This window comes from Leopardus geoffroyi, chromosome E1 (assembly GCF_018350155.1).
Source record: "Leopardus geoffroyi isolate Oge1 chromosome E1, O.geoffroyi_Oge1_pat1.0, whole genome shotgun sequence".
NCBI lineage: Eukaryota > Metazoa > Chordata > Mammalia > Carnivora > Felidae > Leopardus > Leopardus geoffroyi.
This window is the reverse complement of record NC_059330.1, coordinates 27,107,428-27,126,798: the sequence shown is the minus strand read 5'-3', so window position 1 is coordinate 27,126,798 and position 19,371 is coordinate 27,107,428. Positions and strand designations below refer to the sequence as shown.

Here is a 19,371-nt window from a genome sequence, read left to right as displayed (position 1 = left end):
TATCATCTCACATAATCTCAAGAAGAAGGACAGTACAATAAGATATTTTAAGAAAGTTACATTCATATAACTTTTATTAAACTATATTTTTATAATTATTTTATTATTGGTTATTGCTGTCAGTCTTACTGTGTCGAATTTATAAACTTTAGCATAACTATGTAGATATAGGAAAAAACATAGTTATATATAGAATTCAGTACTCTCTGGTTTCAGGCATCCACTGGGCATCTTAGAACATGTCCCCTACGGATGAGGGGGGGACTACAGTAATTATCTTTTTTTTACCCCTCTTAGTAAATGAAATTTATGGGTCCGGGCCGATATGGTGAATTTTCACAGTGATAGCAGAAGCAGCCTAGCCATAGTTTCATCACCAGTGTTCTTGGTACAAGGTTATTATTTGTTAATCTTATGCTGTGGTCAGTATTTATTTGGCTTTGTTTGGTGCTCAGTGTTATCATGCTATTTTGTAACTTTAGAAGTAGATTGTAAATTTACTTATTACACTAATCCTAAATGTACAATTATCAAAAAGTCAATGTGATAATTGTGAGTTTATTTTATTTTATTTTAAATGTTTTTTTTTATTCATTTTTGGAAGAAGACAGCGAGAGACAGGGCGTGAGCAGGGGAGAGGCAGAGAGAGAGGGAGACACAGAATCTGAAGCAGGCTCCAGGCTCTGAGCTGTCAGCACAGAGCCCGATGTGGGGCTTGAACCCACGGACCGTGAGATCATGACCTGAGCTGAAGTCGGACACTTAACTGACTGAGCCATTCAGGCACTCCTATTGTGGGTTTATTTTAAAATTTTCATTTGCAACAAATAAATTTATACTTTAACCAAATTTGGAATTTGTAGTAAATTTCAGTATATTTAACACTTATTCAAACATTAAAAAAAATAATAATAATAAAAGGCCCTGAAAGCCCTGAAACTATGGCTTTTATTTATATAGGTGGTTAAAGTAGGAACTTTCCTTCATGTGTTTAAAGGAAATGAAGGCTTTTTCACTTCTGTTAATTATAATGGTTTTCTTCTTGATTTGTAGTTGTTTGACATCTTAAACATACTGCAAATAATATCCCAGCATGGTAATATTCTATTATAGAAATTCTCTTACATTGGAAGAAGTGCAAGCTATCTGAAATAGTAGTTTTTGTGTTTTGATCACTACATTGCCTTGCAGGGCACATTTTGCAGCACTTATCTGACTTTCAGGTTACTCTGATTACTGATAAATTTTATATCATTGCACCAAAAATTTCAGGATGTAGAGATAAGCATGCATATGTCATAGTCTCTTCACATTAGTGTGAAGTAACTTCACAATAGTAGCTTTTGCATGTTGTTTTTTCTTTCCTTTCTCTCAATAAGCATGTACATTTATATATTCTTCCCCTGCCGCCTAACCCCTTGGAATTTAAAATTAATGTCAGTATGACACACTTACTGTCCTGTCCTGTGGTATTTTTTAACTTTGTATTTCCTAGAGATTGTGCTATAACTGTAGTCTTCATTATGGCTGCTTAGTATTCCATTGTATCAGTATACATACTTTAACCACTCCTCCGTCTTCCGTTAACATTTAGGTTGTTTATAATTTTTTGCCAAGACAAGTAACACTGCATTGAATAAACTTGTACAAAAGACATATCACCTCATACCTAATCATTCTTAGAAATGGGATTATTGGGTTATAGGGTATGTGCATTTGTAATTTTGATAATAACTTTGTACACTTACTGTCAGAGTCTTCTGAGAGCTTCACATATATTAACTCATTTAATCTTTGTGATGACCCTAAAGAAGTTAAGTACTACGTTCATCTTCATTTCAGAAAAGAAAAAACTGAGAGATAGAAGGGTTAACTAACTTGCCTGCTGTCTCATGACTTGTAGGCAAGATTTGGAACCAAGTAGTTTGCCGTCCCATTTTGAGCTCTAAACCACTTTGCTCTGTGATGCGATACTAAATCACCTTTCATGGAAGGTGGGCTAACTTAGTATCCCAGTAGTGTACAAGAAAAGTAACTTGTGTCCTGACAATAATTGCTAAAATAGTCCTCAGAGCAGAGCAGAATCACCTAACCCAGACATATCATAACGTGAATCACATTGCTTATTTTTTGAGGTTTGTATGCAGTCCTTCAAATGTGATATGGGAAAGTAGGTGAATTTTTAAAGTGATTGGGAAAAGCGAACATTCTCTTTTAACTTCTGCACTAATGTTTTTCAGACCCTTCTTCAATGAATGAAAAGAAGAGGAGGGATCGGGAAGAGAGGCAGAATATTGTCCTGTGGAGACAGCCACTCATTACCTTGCAGTATTTTTCTCTGGAAATCCTAGTAATCTTGAAGGAATGGACCTCAAAGTAAAGAGTCTTCCATTACCTTTTAAATAAATTTTATTTACTAATTTTAGAAATCTTTAACAATCTCCTACTCTCTACCTCCTGCTCTTTCCATATGAATTAGTTAAATTTATTTATTTTTGTTTTTTATTTTTTTTAACATTTTTATTCACTTTTTAGAGAGACAGAATGTGAGTGGGTTAGGGGCAGAGAGAGAGGGAGACACAGAAGCAGAAGCAGGCTCCAGGCCCTGAGCTGTCAGCACAGAGCCTGACGTGGGGCTCGAACTCATGAGCTGTGAGATCATGACCTGAGCCAAAGTTGGATGCTCAACCGACTGAGCCACCCAGGCGCCCCAAAATTTAGAATGTTTTAGGAATATATTTATTTTCCTTTCTATAGTTTCAAGAAAAATAGGGAACATACTGCTATTTGCTCACTAGATTATTGCAATTGACTTCTGTCTCATGTTGAATCTTTTACACAAAGGTTAACATAGGAAACAAGATTTTTTTCTTCTGGCTTTACCTTTAAGAGAACTTAGGCCTGTGTACACCAGACACACTGAATCTTTAGCAGGACAGAGTTCAGGATATATGGCATTTTTACTGACAGTTTCAGCCAGTGAAAGAGGACTCTGCCCTGGAAATGTGTTGTATCTTTAAATTTAGTACTTATCAGGCCTGTTTCAGATATCATAAAGAACAAGTTGAACTTTTACATGCCTTATCATTTTGAGCTTGGTTTCCAAATTATTATTATTATTATTATTTTTTTTTTAATTTTATTTTTTTTTTTAAGAGAAAGAGAGCATGGATGCAAGTTGGGGAGAGGGGCAGAGGGAGAGAGAGAGATTCCCAAGTAGTCTCCATGTTCAGTGTGGAGCCCAACGCAGGGCTTGATTCCATGAGCCTGGGATCATGACCTAAGCCAAAATCAAAAGCCAAATGTTCAACTGACTGAGCCACCCAGGTGCCCCATCTTTTTTTGTTTTTTAATTATGACTATTTTTTAATTTGCATCCTAGTGAGTTAGCATATAGTGCAATAATGATTTCAGGAGTAGAATCCAGTGATTCATCCCCTGCATATAACACCCAGTGCTTATCTCAACAAGTATCTTCCTTTTTTTTTTTTTTTTAAATACATTTATTCATTTTTGAGAGACAAGACAGAATGTGAGTGGGAGAGGGGCAGAGTGAGGGAGACACAGAATCTGAAGCAGGCTCCATGCTTTGAGCTCTCAGCACAGAGCCTGATGGGGGGCTTGAACTCACAGACTGGGAGGTCATGACCTGAGCTGAAGTCAGACGCTTAACTGACTAAGTATCTTCCTTAATGCCGCTTGCCTGTTTGGCCCATCCCTCCACCCATAACCCCTCCAACAACCCTCAGTTTGTTCTCTATATTTAAGAGTCTCTTATGTTTTGTCCCATCCCTGTTTCTATATTATTTTTGCTTCCCTTCCCTTATGTTCCTCTGTTTTGTATCTTAAATTCCACATGAGTAAAGTCATATATTTGTCTTTCTCTGACTGATTTTGCTTAGCAAAAATCTCTGACTTATACACTCTAGTTCCATCCACAATGTTGCAAATGGCAAGATTTCATTGCTTTTGATCGCTGAGTAATACTCCATTGTATATATATACCACATCTTCTTTACCCATTCCTCTGTCGTGGACATTTGGGCTCTTTCCATACTTGGGCTGTTGTTGATAGTGCTGCATGGGGTGCATGTGTGCCTTGGAAACAGCACACCTGTATCTTTTGGATAAATACCTAGTGGTGCAATTGCTGGGTCGTAAGGTAGTTCTATTTTTAATTTTTTGAGGACCCTCCATACAATTTTCCAGAGTTGCTGCACTAGTTTACATTCCCACCAGCAGTGCGAAAGGCTTCCTCTTTCTCCGCATCCTTGCCAACAACTGTCGTTGCCTGAGTTGTTGCTTTTAGCTATTCTGACAGGTATGAGGTGATATCTCATTGTGGTTTTGATTTGTATTTCCCTGATAATGATTTGAGCATTTTTTCATGTGTCTGTTAGCCATCTGGATGTCTTCTTTGGAGAAGTTTCTATTCATGTCTTTTGCCCATTTCTTTACTGGATGGTTTGTTTTTTGGGTGTTGAGTTTGGTAAGTTCTTTATAAATTTTGGATACTAACCCTTTATCTGATATGTCATTTGCAAATATCTTCTCCCATTCTGTCGGTTGCCTTTTAGTTTTGCTGATTGTTTCCTTTGCTGTGCAGAAGCTTTTTATCTTGATGAGGTCCCAGTAGTTCATTTTTGCTTTTGTTTCCCTTGCTTCCGGAGACATGTTGAGTAAGAAGTTGCTGTGGCTGAGGTCAAAACAGTTTTTGCCTGCTTTCTCCAGGAGGATTTTGATGGCTTCCTTTCTTACATTTAGGTCTTTGATCCATTTAGAGTTTATGTTTGTGTATGGTGTAAGATAGTGGTCCAGGTTCATTTTTCTGCACGTTGCTGTCCAGTTTTCCCAGCACCACTTGCTGAAGAGACTGTCTTTATTCCATTGGATATTCTTTCCTGCTTTGTCAAAGATTAGTTGGCCATACGTTTGTGGGTCCATTTCTGGATTCTCTATTCTGTTGCGTTGATCTAAGTGTTTTTATGCCAGTACCATACTGTCTTGATGATTACAACTTTGAAGTCTGGAATTGTGATGCTTTCAGTTTCAGTTTTCTTTTTCAGGTTGCTTTGCCTACTATTCGGGGTCTTTTCTGGTTCCATACAAATTTTAGGATTGTTTGTTCTAGCTCTGAGAAGAATGCTGGTATTGTTTTGATAGGGATTGCATTGAATATGTAGATTGCTTTGGGTAGTATCAACATTTTAACAATATTTGTTCTTCCAGTCCATGAGTATGGAATATTTTTCCATTTTTTTTGTATGTCTTCTTCAATTTCTCATAAGCTTTCTATCGCTTTCAGTGTATAGCTTTTTCACCTCTTTGGTTAGGTTTATTCCTAGGTATTTTATGGTTTTTGGTGCAGTTGTAAATGGGATCAATTCCTCGATTTCTCTTTCTGCTTCTTCATTATTGGTGTTTAGAAATGCAGCCGATTTCTGTGCATTGATTTTATATCCTGCGACTTTGCTGAATTCATGGATCAGTTCTAGCAAGTTTTTGGTGGAATCTTTTGGGTTTTCCATATAGAGTATCCTGTCATCTGCAAAGAATTTTCTCAAGTTTGACTTCCTCCTTGCCGAGTTGGATGCCTGTATTTTTTTTTTAACTTAAGTAAACTGTACACCCAACGTGAAGCTCAAACTCACAGTCCTGACATCACGACATGCTCCACTGACATGCTCCACTGACAGAGCCAGCTGAATGCCCCAAGTTATTATTTTTAATAGTATCTTACATTTTTATTGTACATACAGTTTATTAAACATTTTGTAATATTTTTCAGTTCATTTGATCCCTAAAGCAACTCTGTGAAAGCAGTAAAACAAGTTTATGATTACAGTTGACCCTTGAATGACATGGGGATTAGGGGTGTCAATACCCACACAGTTGAAAATCCGTGTGTAAATTTTGACTCCTAGAAAACTTAACTAGTAATAGCCTACTTTTTAAAAAAAATTTTTTTAATGTTTATTTTTGAGAGAGAGAGAGAGAGAGGGAGAGAGAGAGGTGGGGGAGGGGCAGAGAGAAATGGAGACAGAGAATCCAAAGCAGGCTCTTCACTGTTAGTGCAAAGCCCGACGTAGGGCTCGAACCCATGATCTGTGAGATCATGACCTGAGCCGAAGTTGGATGCTCTGCCGAGCCACCCAGGCACCCCAGTAATAGCCTACTTTTGACCAGAAGCCTTTGTACCTTATATGTATTATATACAATATTCTTACAATATAGTAAGCTAGGGAGAAGAAAATGTTATTAAGAAAATCATAAGGAAGAGAAAATACACTTACAGTACTGTACTGTAAAAAATCCACATGTAGTCCCTGCACTGTTCAGACCCATATTGTACAAGGGTAAACTGTATTATGATTTTATTTTGTTTTATTTTTATTTTTATTTAGTTGTAAATGTTTGTTTATTTATTTTAGAAGAGAGAGAGGAGAAGGGCAGAGAGACAGGGAGAGAGAATCCCAGTCAGGCTTTGCACTGACAGCAAGGAGTCCAGTGCAGGGCTCGATCCCACAAACAGTGAGATTATGACCTGAGGGAAAACCAAGAGTCTGATACTTAACCAACTGAGCCACCCAAGCACCCCAACTGTATTATGATTTTAAAAATAAGACATAGAATCAGATTGGTTAAACATCTTACTCAAAGTGTAATACTTAGGGACTCTGATCCAGGTCCTCTAACTTGAAGGCCAGCGCTCTTTTCATTATATATATATTTCATTATATTAGATCAGTCTTTTGGGTAAGGGAAAGGTTACCATAGGGTTTATGATAAAAAAGAAATTGGGTGTTCTATACAATGTATCTGCTCTTGGCCTCCTTCTGTACCCTAAGAGACCATCATGTTTAAGGACAAGAGTTTAACCCCAAAAAACATTCTGTAGCTGTGCTAAACAACCTAAGTGCTTCAACAAGAAATTGTTTTGGGAGTGCTGAATCCTAAAAATGAGACTGTGAGATATTTCATTTATTTTTGTTTTTAAGATTATGGCATCGTCAAAGCATTGTGGTATCTTTTTTATTGCTGCTTGCTGTACTTATAGCTACGTATTGTGTTGAAGGAGCACATCAACAGGTAAGAGGTTCAGCAACTCTTTCTATTCCATTTTATTTGGTTTTTTTAATGATTGTTTTGAGAGAGAGAGAGAGAGCACCAGCCAGGGAGGGGCAGAGAGAGGGAAAAAGAGAATCCCAAGCAGGCTTCACACTGCCGGCACAGAACCTGGCACGGGGCTCGATGTCACAACTGTGGGATCATGACTTGAGCCCAGATCAAGCGTCAGATGCTTAACCAACTCAGCCATCTAGACACCCCTCTGTTTCTATTCTTGTACCCTCCCTAATCCCAAACAGTTTCAAAATGGGACTGTTGTGGATTTGATAAAATTTCTGCCCTCCACATTTTTAGATTTGGTTTTGTTTTTTACATTTATATCATAAATGATATCTTAATGTCTTAAAAGATCAAATATTAAAAATATTGTGGCATTTCATGGCTGCTGAGCATTTATATTTGGCATATATCATTTCTTTTTATTTTCAAGGATTCAATGTAACTTTCCTGATGGTGTTTAGTCAAAACTTTGGTTAAAAATAGCAAAACATTAATGTATTCTAATAGGAAATGGTTCTAAAGTAGTATTGTTTTATATTTTAAAACAGTTCACCTCTAATTTCAGAGAAGTTTTTATAATTTTAAATGCATTTCTTTTAGCTATTTTGAAGAAACATATGTATGCCATTAAGAGTTTGTAAGGAACTGGTTTGAAGAATTTAATTGCCAGTGTGAGAGTCTAGAATCTAATATGTGGAATGCTTCCAACAAGTCCATAGCTCAGTGGACTTCAGTTTGCTCTTGTTTGAAAAGCATCTCGGTCTTAAATATACAAAAATAATTGTATTCCGTTTTTGTACTTTGATTAAGAAGAATATATTCCGTTCACAAATATGTGAACAACTGTCCCACTCTTACCACTGTTTATTATGATGCTTTCTTAAAGTTTTTGTAACTTTTAAATACCTTTAAAACTTTTATTCTCATAGTTAAATCATGTTAGTAATTTGCATTTTTCCTATAAATGTCATTCACAATACTAGGACTTTAAAGGTCTAAAAACAAGATCTGTATTCTAATTAGATGAATTTTTTGTCTCTCTGCTGTCACATATACGAGGAATTAGGCCTCTTCAAGGAATTTTTATTCTTAATGCTTTCTTCCTATTAGAAACTCATTTTAGTTGGTTTGTTTTAGTTTGATTGTAGGTGATAAATAATGTATTTTTGCTTAACAAGTTTTTTTTCCCCCCCACTGCATCCATTTTGTTTTTCAGTATGTGCAACGTATAGAGAAACAATTTCTCTTGTATGCCTACTGGATAGGCTTAGGAATTTTGTCTTCTGTTGGGCTTGGAACAGGGCTGCACACCTTCCTCCTTTATCTGGTAAGAATAACTTTTAATAAGCAAGATTGAAAGAGATGTTTTGTTTTTTTTTGTTTTTTTGTTTTTTTTTTTCAACGTTTATTTATTTTTGGGACAGAGAGAGACAGAGCATGAACGGGGGAGGGTCAGAGAGAGAGGGAGACACAGAATCAGAAACAGGCTCCAGGCTCTGAGCCATCAGCCCAGAGCCCGACGCGGGGCTCGAACTCACGGACCGCGAGATCGTGACCTGGCTGAAGTCGGACGCTTAACCGACTGCGCCACCCAGGCGCCCCGAAAGAGATGTTTTAATTGGTACTTCAGGAATTAAAATCCTAAGATTTTTAGTTATCTACCTTTGCATTTTAGAAGCACTCTAATCCTCAAATCAGTGTTTTTAAGTTTGATTTAGAATTGTTTTGTTTTTCCTTTTGGGTTGAGGATTTAAAAAGAGAAGAGGGAAAAACCCTTGGGCAAATGAGATTGTTCACTTACATTAATTCAGCCAGGAAATGTTCCTTCCAGGTTTTGGAATAATGGTTCTTTTGCTTATGCAATGGTCATTTTAATAGCTGAAGTTCTTTATTTTTTTATTTATTTATTTTTTTTTCAACGTTTATTTATTTTTGGGACAGAGAGAGACAGAGCATGAACGGGGGAGGGGCAGAGAGAGAGGGAGACACAGAATCGGAAACAGGCTCCAGGCTCTGAGCCATCAGCCCAGAGCCTGACGCGGGGCTTGAACTCACAGACCGCGAGATCGTGACCTGGCTGAAGTCGGACGCCCAACCGACTGCGCCACCCAGGCGCCCCAGCTGAAGTTCTTTAAATGCACAAGATTTCATGTAAGGCTTAGAATTAATTTGAACAGTTTGCTTTCTCTGTTAATCAGCAAATGAGAAATGGTGTCTTCCCTCATGTTCTCAAGTACCACATGCATACACCTGGATAGTCATTTTTGGTATTCTTACTGAATGTAGTTAATGAAGTATATATAACACATGTCGAACTTAAAGCTTTCTTAAATCCTTTTAAATCAAAGTATAAAATGTACCCCTCCTCAAAAATACTGTTTTACTTAGTTGAAAATGGGGAGATAAAAGATAGGTTTTCCTTTAAACATTAACAAATGTACTGAAGTAATAGCAGAGCTAGGACCAGGGGGTGATGAGCAAGACATCTAAGGAACAGAATTTAAATGGCACTCTCACGGTCATGTAAGTATGGACTTGAGGAGTGAGTGCTCATCAGATTTTGTGCCCTGGATTCTTCTCTTGTTTCACTCTATTCCTTTTGCTGAGGAATTGAAAACAATTCCATATTTGAAAAAAGCCTGATCTTGATTGGGGAAAGACAGGTGAAAAGTTGTCACAGCAGTACTGATTCCTGAATAAAGTTCAACACAGCAAACGTTTTCAATCTTTATGTTTCAATGAATTCATTTCAGAAGCAGATATGGTAAGTATTAAGGAGTGATTTTTCAGAAGGCTGCTAAATTAATGGTCTGAAGAATAATTTGAGAATCTATAATTCATAACTTCTCCAAGTTTATGGGAGTTTAAAATCTGGAATTTTAGAATTCTGTTCATGATTGCTCGCTGATTTAGTCCCAAATAGGGACATAATCCCAGAGAACTAATCCATATCAGTGTTTCTTTAATAACTAAATTCTTAGACATATAATACTATATTTGAGGTTGAGGGAGAGGAGAAAAGAAGGAATTAGAGGTTATAGGTTACCAGTCTGTTCTTTTCTAAATCTTTCTTCTGAGATTCTTTGGGAAACCAGATTAAGGAACTAATTTGTAGCACTGGATTAATTTAGAAGTATCTAAAAAGCAACCCAGGTAGCAGATTCTGCTGAATCTTAAAAGTGATTCTAATGAAATGTAGAAATTGCACAATAAGTTAGGGTAAAGAAATTTGAAACAAGGAAGTTACATGTTTCCTGTTTCTTTTCATATCCATGAGAAACCTTTATAAGGTGACATTTATAAAATGTCGTGATGTGAAAACATTATTATTTTAGTTCCATTGATATCCAGTAAAGGTTTTAGAAACATACAAATAATCAATAATTATTATAAAATTCATTTGAGTGAAAAATCAAGTCTTTGCTTCCATAAATTAACTAGTTACTTCTGCTGGGGGATCAGAGTGCAGATTTAATGGAATGTGGTTAGACTTTTCACAAGTGTAGAAGAAACTCTTCAATGGCTATTTGAGGGAAGGTATTATACTCTCTCATTAAAGTAAATACTATATATATTAGTTCAGCAAGTATGAAGATTTAATTAGGGAACATCTGAAACTGTTGCATTATAGGTAAGAGCTGTATAAAAGTTTTGTGGCATTATCACTGATGATAATAAACGAGTGCAGAGTGGATCAGGCCACTTTTTTCAGCACTAAATAAATTTGATTTTTGTTTGTGAGTAGCATTTAGAATTACTTTAAATGCGCTAAAATTAAATACAAGTAAAATAACCAGATCTGCATTTTAAACATATAATATTGGCTGTAGTGTGGGAGATAGATTGAAAATGGGAGAGAAAAAAGATGGGCAGTTATGATAATCCTTCTGAAAGGCACAGACTTCCATGGAGGTAGCAGGCAGTATGGAGAGGAGGGGATATTTACAAAAAAGAATTTGCAGAGAGCAATCAAGTGGAATGAAAACAAAAGATGCCATAAATTTTAAATATTTCAGAAGAGTGGTTGGAGTGGCAACAGCATTGGGATGGAACGGGACAAATCTTAGAGAAATTTTACTAGTATAATCACAAAGATGTTATGGTTTAATTATGGGGAAAGGAGCCAAAGATAATTGTTGGTTTTTTACTTGAGTTGATACCACTAACTGAATAGAAAACAGTTTTATATTCAGTTGTTTATTGAGTACATATTATAAGTATCTGAAAAGAGAAATTTAAGAGGATGTTATAATTATCTTGCAAGGTACATGAGATTTTCACCTGATCCAGGTGGGTTGCTGGTACAAGTGGTTGGACAGAAAGAAGGGAAATTTGTAAAGGACTAAGAATTCTTTCTTTCTTTCCCTTCTTTTCTTCTTCCTCTTCCTTTTTCTTTTCCTTTTCCTTTCTTTCCCTTCTTTCTGGCTTTATTTTTGGACCAGTTTTAGGGTTGCAGAAAAATTGAGGAAAAAAAAAAGTTTCCACGTACCATTTTATACACACACACAGGTTCTCCTGTTTTTTGTTGTTGTTGTTTTCTATTGAGGTATAATTGATATAAAATATTATATTAGTTTCAGATGTATAACATAACGATAGTTTCCCTATTATTAACATCTTACTTTGGGGTGGTACCCTTGTTACAATTGAGGAGCCAGTATCGATACATTATAAACTAAAACCTATTATTAGTATTAGAGTTCACTTTGTTTTACAGTTCTGTGGGTTTTGACAAATACATAATGTTTTGTACCCCCCATTATAGTATCATATGGAATAGTTTTACTGCCCTAAAAATTGCCTCTGTTCTACCTATTTATCCTGCCTTCCACCTCCCCTCTACCAGTGAAACCTTAATAAACACTGATCCTTTTATTGTCTCTATAAGTTTTGGCTTTTCCAAAACGTCGTGTAGTTGGATTTATATATGTCTTTTTTCACCTGATAGTCAATAACCAATAGGGTAGCAGATGTGGAAGAAAAAAATTCATCAATAAGACTGTCCACTTGTAAATTTTGGCATTCTAGAATAGAGAAAAATAGCCAGGAAACCAGAAGCAAAGCAGAATCAAATAAAGGTTTAAAATTTGATCTGTGGAATGTCTGGATGGCTCAGTAGGTTGAGCATCCAACTTCGGCTCAGGTCGTGATCTCACAGTTCATGAGTTTGAGCCCTGCGTTCGACTCTGTGCTGACAGCTCAGAGCCTGGAGCCTGCTTCGGATTCTGTGTCTCCCTGTCTCTCTGCCCCTCCCCTGCTCACGCTCTGTTTCGAAAATAAACACAGTAAATAATAATAAAATAAAAAATAAAAATTTGATATGTGATATTTAAGAAGCTATTCTAAATAATTTGTTATATATATATATATATCTATATTTTTTTTTTGAAGTTAATTTTGAGAGACAGAGTGAGTGGGGGAGGGCAGAGGGGGAAGGTAGAGAGAGAATCCCAAGCCTGTTTAAAGTTTATTTTTATTTATTTTGAGAGAGAGAATGAGAGAGCGGGGAAGGGGCAGAGAGAGAGAGGGAGGAGACAGAATCCCAGGCAGTTGTCAGTGTGGAGCCCTATGGGCGCCCAAACCCATGAACCACAGGATCATGACCTGAACTGAAATCAAGTGTTGGATACTCAACTGACTAAGCCACCTGGGTGTCCCTATTTTAAAAACTTAACATTTTCTTGGCGACAGATGGTCAACAGAGTTTATCCTTATAGATGGCCACTCCTTTTGCTTTGTATCTGTGAAATGTAATTGTGTTTGGAAAGTCCTAATTATACCTCCCTTCATTTATGAGCCTTTATTCTCACTTAGGGATGTGATATTAACATTCTAATGTCATATATTTTTGTACCAATGAAACTGGCACATTTTCCATATACAACATGTAACTCCTCAGGCAAGAAAACAAGTGACCATGTTAGGAGAGTAATGCAGTCAGAAATTTAACTATCCTTTTGATAATAATTTGTAGTAAAATAGATGAAAAAGAAACCAAATTTAACAAAAGGAAAAGATTTAATTCATTCTTCATTACAGTACTCTTGACTGGAAGTCATGGCTTAAAAATGAACTAGAAAAATTTTTCCTAAATAGACAAAATTTCCCAATTAGATTCTTCTCAATATGGAAATTACCTCTTTTGGAAGTTTCACTTAGTTCATTATAATTCATTGTACAACTAAATGATCATCTCAAAGGGTTACTATATTTCCTAGAATATTAGATACCTGTCTGTCTGCCCTTAAAATTGAAAAATTGTTTTGGGGTGTCTGGCTTGCTCAGTTGGTAGAACATGCAACTCTTGATCTCAGAATCATGAATTTGAGCCCCACGTTGAGCATGGAGCCTACTTAAAGTTTAAAAAAATAATAAAATGGAGAAACAGTCTTGATTTTTAAGTTTGTCAGTAAACAATTTATTTATATTTTAGATATATTTGAAAAGTTATAACTTAATTCAGATGCCCTGAAAGTCCTCATTACTTCCAACATCAGAAGTAAAAATAGTTGTTTGATCCACATTAAATTTAATGAAAATCAATAGGGAAAAATGACTAGTTTGGGCTACCATCAGATTTTGTAAACTGATTTGAAAACAGTGGAAATCTAGTAGTTTTCAGAGAACATGTATCTAGCCACAAAGGAGAAGTTAGATGCTATTTATGTAGGAATAATGATTACTAACCAGAGAGTAAGGGAAGGGAAAGTGAATGGATTTTTTTCTCAAGGGTCAAGGGAGGTTAGTTGTGCCTCTGAGTTAGTTGGTTTGTTCCATTCATTGTAATAGTCAACAAATGGGCTTCAAGAGGTCTGTCTGTTAATTTCCTGAAACACTATACATGTTGTTATGTGTCTACAAAATATGCATCTTTCTGGCAAAAAGGACTTCTAAGATTCTCCAAAGACTAATGCATAGCAACTTAAGAACCACTCTTCTAGAACTTTTTCCTATGTCTGTCTATTCTTTGGCTGCCACTAGGTGGCATTGCTAATACAACCAATGTAACCGCTATATTTGCAAGTTGTGTTCTAGATAAATATGAAACCTTTAAGTAGCTCTACTTAGATTATAGAGGCATATTCTATTATTTATCTGTATTTATAACTATAATGCACGTGAATGAAAATAAGTTTTCTTAATAGTTTTCCATATTCATTAATTAGTTTAACAGTTATTAGCTTTTCCTTCTATTGTGATATAAATATTTGCAGGCAGGACATACTACTTTGGCGTGCCCAGTTTCAGATATAATGCCATAATTCCATTATTTTCTTTATTATTCAAGAATATGCAAGTAATTGAAGGTGATTTTGTTATGGGACTGAAATCTTTCATTCCTATCATGAGAGGTAATAGGGCATATGCAGAGTCAAACAGCTCGGTTTGAATGCTGAGTCAAATATTACTATGATATTTGGCAAGTTTCTTAACTTTTAAACCTTATTTTATTCAGCTGAAAATGGGAATGATGCCTGTTGCATAAGGCTGTTTTGAAGATTGAAATAACACGTTATTGAAATGATGAAGTAACACATGTACATGAAATAACACATGTACACTTTTCAGCTCACTGGCTAGCATATATAAGGTTCTCAAATGATAGCTACTACTATTATCATTATTCTTACTATGATTTTATTTAAAAGGCAGTCATTTCATTTTACACACTTTAGCTGTTACTGTTAAGAAATTATAAGCAACATTTCCCACAATTGATTTTTTAAATTCTTCCAAGAATTTAATAAAATGTCTCACAGGTGCTGTACATTTTTTTAAGTCTTAAAATTTTCTTTGCATAGGACTCTCACACCCTTTGTTTATTATTTATTTTTATTTTTTATTTATTTTTGTATTTTTAAAAAAAATTTTTTTTTTCAACGCTTATTTATTTTTGGGACAGAGAGAGACAGAGCATGAACGGGGGGGGAGGGGAGGGGCAGAGAGAGAGGGAGACACAGAATCGGAAACAGGCTCCAGGCTCTGAGCCATCAGCCCAGAGCCTGACGCGGGGCTCGAACTCACGGACCGCGAGATCGTGACCTGGCTGAAGTCGGACGCTTAACCGACTGCGCCACCCAGGTGCCCCTGTATTTTTTATTTATTCATTTAAATTCAAATTACTTAACATATAGTGTAGTATTGGTTTCAGGAGTAGAACCCAGTGATTCATCACTTACATATAACACCCAGTGCTCATCCCAACAAGTGCTCTCCTTGATGCCCATTACCCATTTAGCCCATTCCCCCACCCAAAATCCCTCCAGCAGCCCTCAGTTTGTTCTCTGTATTTAAGAGTCTCCTATGGTTTTCCTCCCTCTCTGCTTTTATTTTATTTTTCCTTCCCTTCTATGTTCATCTGTTTTGTATTTATCAAATTCCACATAAGAGTGAAATCGTATGATATTTGTCTTTCTTTGACTAACTTACTTCGTTTAGCATAATACACTCAAGTTCCATCCACATTTCTGCAAGTGCTCCCACAATTGATTTTAATACAGCAGTATGTCATAGCATAAAAACCACTGATAATTGTTTCATTTCCAGTGATGATAGATTAGGCAATTTAGATCAATACTCTCATGAAAGTATCTTTAACAGGTTGATAAAATTTAAAAACTCCTGTGCCTGGGTGACTCAATGGGTTGAGCATCTGACTCTTAATTTCAGCTTAGATCATGATCTCATGGTTCCTGGGATTGAGTGCCATGTTGGGCTCTGTGCTGACAGCCCTTGCTCTCCCTCTCTCACTTGTGCCTGTGTGTGTGTGATTTCTGTTTCTAAATAAAAAAAAAAAAGTCTGCCTAAAGGTATCATAGAGAAAAAAAAAAGAGCAAAGAATTATAAGGGCAACCGTAATGTTAAAGAGGAAACCTAGACAGGTGATACTGGCAAATGATATGCTTTGATAAGCTTGCAGGCTTTGGATTGGAACCCTAAGGAGCCACACTTTAAAGGTAAGGATGAATTAGATATAAATTAGCCCTTACAGAGACTGAAGCTCAGGCTTACATCTTAAGTCTAGAGGAAAATAAAATCATTCTAGGCTTCACATTAATTCCATATTTTTTTCATATATAAGTCTAGCACTCAGTCAAAAGTAATCAGGTATCTGACGAGACAAGTTAATTTGGTCAATACAAAGAAATAATAGAAACAGATCCACAGGGGATCCATTTAATGAAGTTATTATACATGTATTAATCTAAAGCAATGTGGGGGTGCTTGGGTGGCCCAGTCAGTTGAGCCTCTGACTTTGGCTCAGGTCATGATCTCACGGTTCATGAGTTTGAGCCCCACGTCAGGCTCTGTGCTGACAGCTCAGAGCCTGGAGCCCGCTTCAGATTCTGTGTCCCCCTCTCTCTCCGCCCCACCCCTGCTTGTGCTCGGTCTCTGTCTTTCAGAAATGAATAAACATAAAAAAAAAATTTAAAGCAGTGTGTTCAAGGTAATAAACAAGTTTGAATATTTTGGCAGAGAATTAGAGTCTATAAAAGAGAGGCAAGTGGAAATTCTAGAATTGAAAAAACATAGTAACTGAAATTAAGAACTCAATTAATGGACTTTCAGTAGATATACCTAAGAGAGGACTAATAAACTGCAAAATAGGCAAGAGAAAAATGTCCAGAACAAAAAGAAATGGAGAAAAAAACCATGATGTCTTCAAAAGAACTCCAGTAAGACTGATTTCTTGCTGTCATGGATTTTGTTGAGAAGTTAACAGCTGACAGTGGAATGGTATCTTTAAATAAAGGGCTAAAAGAAAATAGCTACCAACAGAGGATTCTATACTCAAAGTATCCTGTGAACAGTGTGAAATACAGATACTAAAAAAACCCAAAAAACAGAAAGTTTGTCATCAGCAAACATTCTCTAAAGGAAATAGTAAAAGATATTCTTTGAATTGAAGGAAAGTGTTTCTTGATTGAAGCCCAGAGATTCAGGAACAAATGAAAAATAAGAAGGGTAAATATATGGGTAAATTGAAATTAAGATTGACATCAGGGTGCCTGGGTGGCTCAGTCGGCTAAGTGTCTGACTTCAGCTCAGGTCATGATGTCTCAGTAATGATAATGTCTTTTTTTTTTTTTTAATGTTTATTTATTTTTGAGGGAGATAGAGACAGAATGTGAGTGGGTTAGGGGCAGGGAGAGAGGGAGACACAGAAGCAGAAGCAGGCTCCAGGCTCTGAGCTGTCAGCACAGAGCCTGATGCGGGGCTCGAATTCACAAGCTGTGAGATCATGACCTGAGCTGAAGTCAGATGCTCAACCGACTGAGCCACCCAGGTGCCCCAATGATAGTCTTAAGAGATTAAAATACAGAGAGAATAAAATACATCATCTACAAATCAGATGTGGAATAATTGAAATTATTGAAGAATAATTATTCTAAGGCCTTTGTATTCTGTTAAAGGCAAGATATTCATTTATATAGCACTTTAATAAGCAAGGATTTATTTTATAATCTTTAGGGTAAGCACTAGAAAAATATATAAAAATCAAGCTAATAAGGGCAGGTAAAAATTGAGTAATTTTTTAAAAGCCAAACCAAAAGAAGGCAAGGAAGGACAAAACGAACATAAATAGGATGATTAGTAAGCATTCAGTGGTAGACTTAAATCCCAAATATATCAATAATTGTATAAATGTAAGTGGAATAAATATCACTTTCTATTGTCCAGATAAATGTAAAAAAATATTTAGCTATTTGCTGTATGCAAACTACATACATAAAATATGAATACACAAAGATTAATGGTAAAAGGATGGAAAAAGATGAGCGAAATGTCAGTGAGCTTATGTACCTATATTGAAGTCAAAGTAGAGTATGAGGCAGAAAGTGTTAATAGAATGCATCAGTTCTTAATAATAAAAGATTAATTCACCAGAAAGTTATAACAGTTATATTTGTATTTATCTTATATACTCAACATATAAAAAGCAAAATTTGGGGGGCGCTTAGGTGGCTTAGTTGGTTGAGTGTCTGACTTCAGCTCAGGTCATGATTTCATGGTTCATGAGTTTGAGCCCCACATCGGGCTTGCTGCTGTCAGTGCAAAGCCTGCTTCAGATCTTCTGTCTCCCTCTCTCTGTGCCCCTTCCCTGCTTGCATGCATTCTCTCTCTCTCAAAAATAAATAAACATTAAAAAAAAAAAAAAAGCAAACCTTGGGGCACCTGGCTGGCTCAGTCTGTGGAGCATGTGACTCTAAATCTCTGTCATGAGTTCAAGCTCCACATTGGACGTAGAGCTTACTCTGAAAAATAAAAATAAAAACAAATAAAAAGCAAAACTTGGCAGAACTACCAAGAGAAGGACATAACTTCCACAAACTTGGAGAATTAATAGGGGAGTATAGTATAATTGTTGGATGCCAGGTCAATATATATATAACAATTGTATTTTTACATACTGTAAAAAACAGTGAAATTTTTTAGAAGGTTCTATTTATAATAGCATTTTATTAAAAAAAGCAAAAATCTAGGAATAACTCTTATAAAAGATATGGTTCACTTCTACATAAATTGTAAAATATTATTGGAAGCAGAAAAATCTAGATAAAAAGGAATATCATGTTCATGGATTAGAAGATACAGTATTGCAAGGCTGTGAGTTCTCCCAGTTTTATCCACAGAATCAGTGCAATATCAAAGTTTGTAGAAATTGACAGACCAATTGAAAAAAGTTTCATTACACTAGCTTTGTAATCAACCTTAACAACCAGTAGGGTAGGTCCCTCTGTTGTATGTTTCTATTTCTTGACCTAGGTAGAGGATACTTGTGCTGTAATAACTCATTAAGATGTATGTATAATGGACTTTCCTGTATATGCTGTATTTAAATGTTCTGTTTTAGTACATATACTGTTTTGTTTTGCAATTTTATAGTCATTTTAAAGTTTTATTTATCTAAGTACTCTCTACACCCTACATGGGGGTTGAACTCATGACCCCAAGATCAAGATGTTGCATGCTCTTCCAACTGAGCCAGGCACCCCTGCTATAGTTATTTTAAATTGGCATCTAACTACTTCCTAAAATCAGAAAGTGTTCATTTAGATAACATTCATTTTTGTGAGGCTTTTTCGAACTAAGACTGAGAACAAACGGGTTGTCTTATATATTCTCAAAAAACTGAATTTTTTCATAAAGTCATCACTGTAGTAATTCATTTTAGTTCACTTCAAAAAGTTTGAACATTTAATTAGTGCAAAAAAACACTCTGAAATACTATGTGAATTA

The 19,371-nt window shown here is 35.9% G+C and overlaps 2 protein-coding genes across 5 annotated transcripts in view; one reads left to right on the top strand and one right to left on the bottom strand.

The window, feature by feature from the left end:
• VMP1 (vacuole membrane protein 1) overlaps positions 1–19,371 on the top strand; it is a 132,228-nt gene that overhangs the window by 24,923 nt on the left and 87,934 nt on the right. For all 3 annotated transcript variants that reach the window (XM_045490657.1, XM_045490656.1, XM_045490655.1), the window contains exons 3-5: positions 2,241–2,376; positions 6,999–7,089; positions 8,345–8,455. In XM_045490657.1, coding sequence (XP_045346613.1) covers positions 2,241–2,376; positions 6,999–7,089; positions 8,345–8,455 — 338 coding nt within the window. The remainder of the gene's footprint in view (positions 1–2,240; positions 2,377–6,998; positions 7,090–8,344; positions 8,456–19,371) is intronic.
• The window catches only part of PTRH2 (peptidyl-tRNA hydrolase 2), a 57,878-nt gene that overhangs the window by 31,491 nt on the left and 7,016 nt on the right, over positions 1–19,371 (bottom strand). The gene's annotated exons all lie outside the window — the stretch shown is intronic.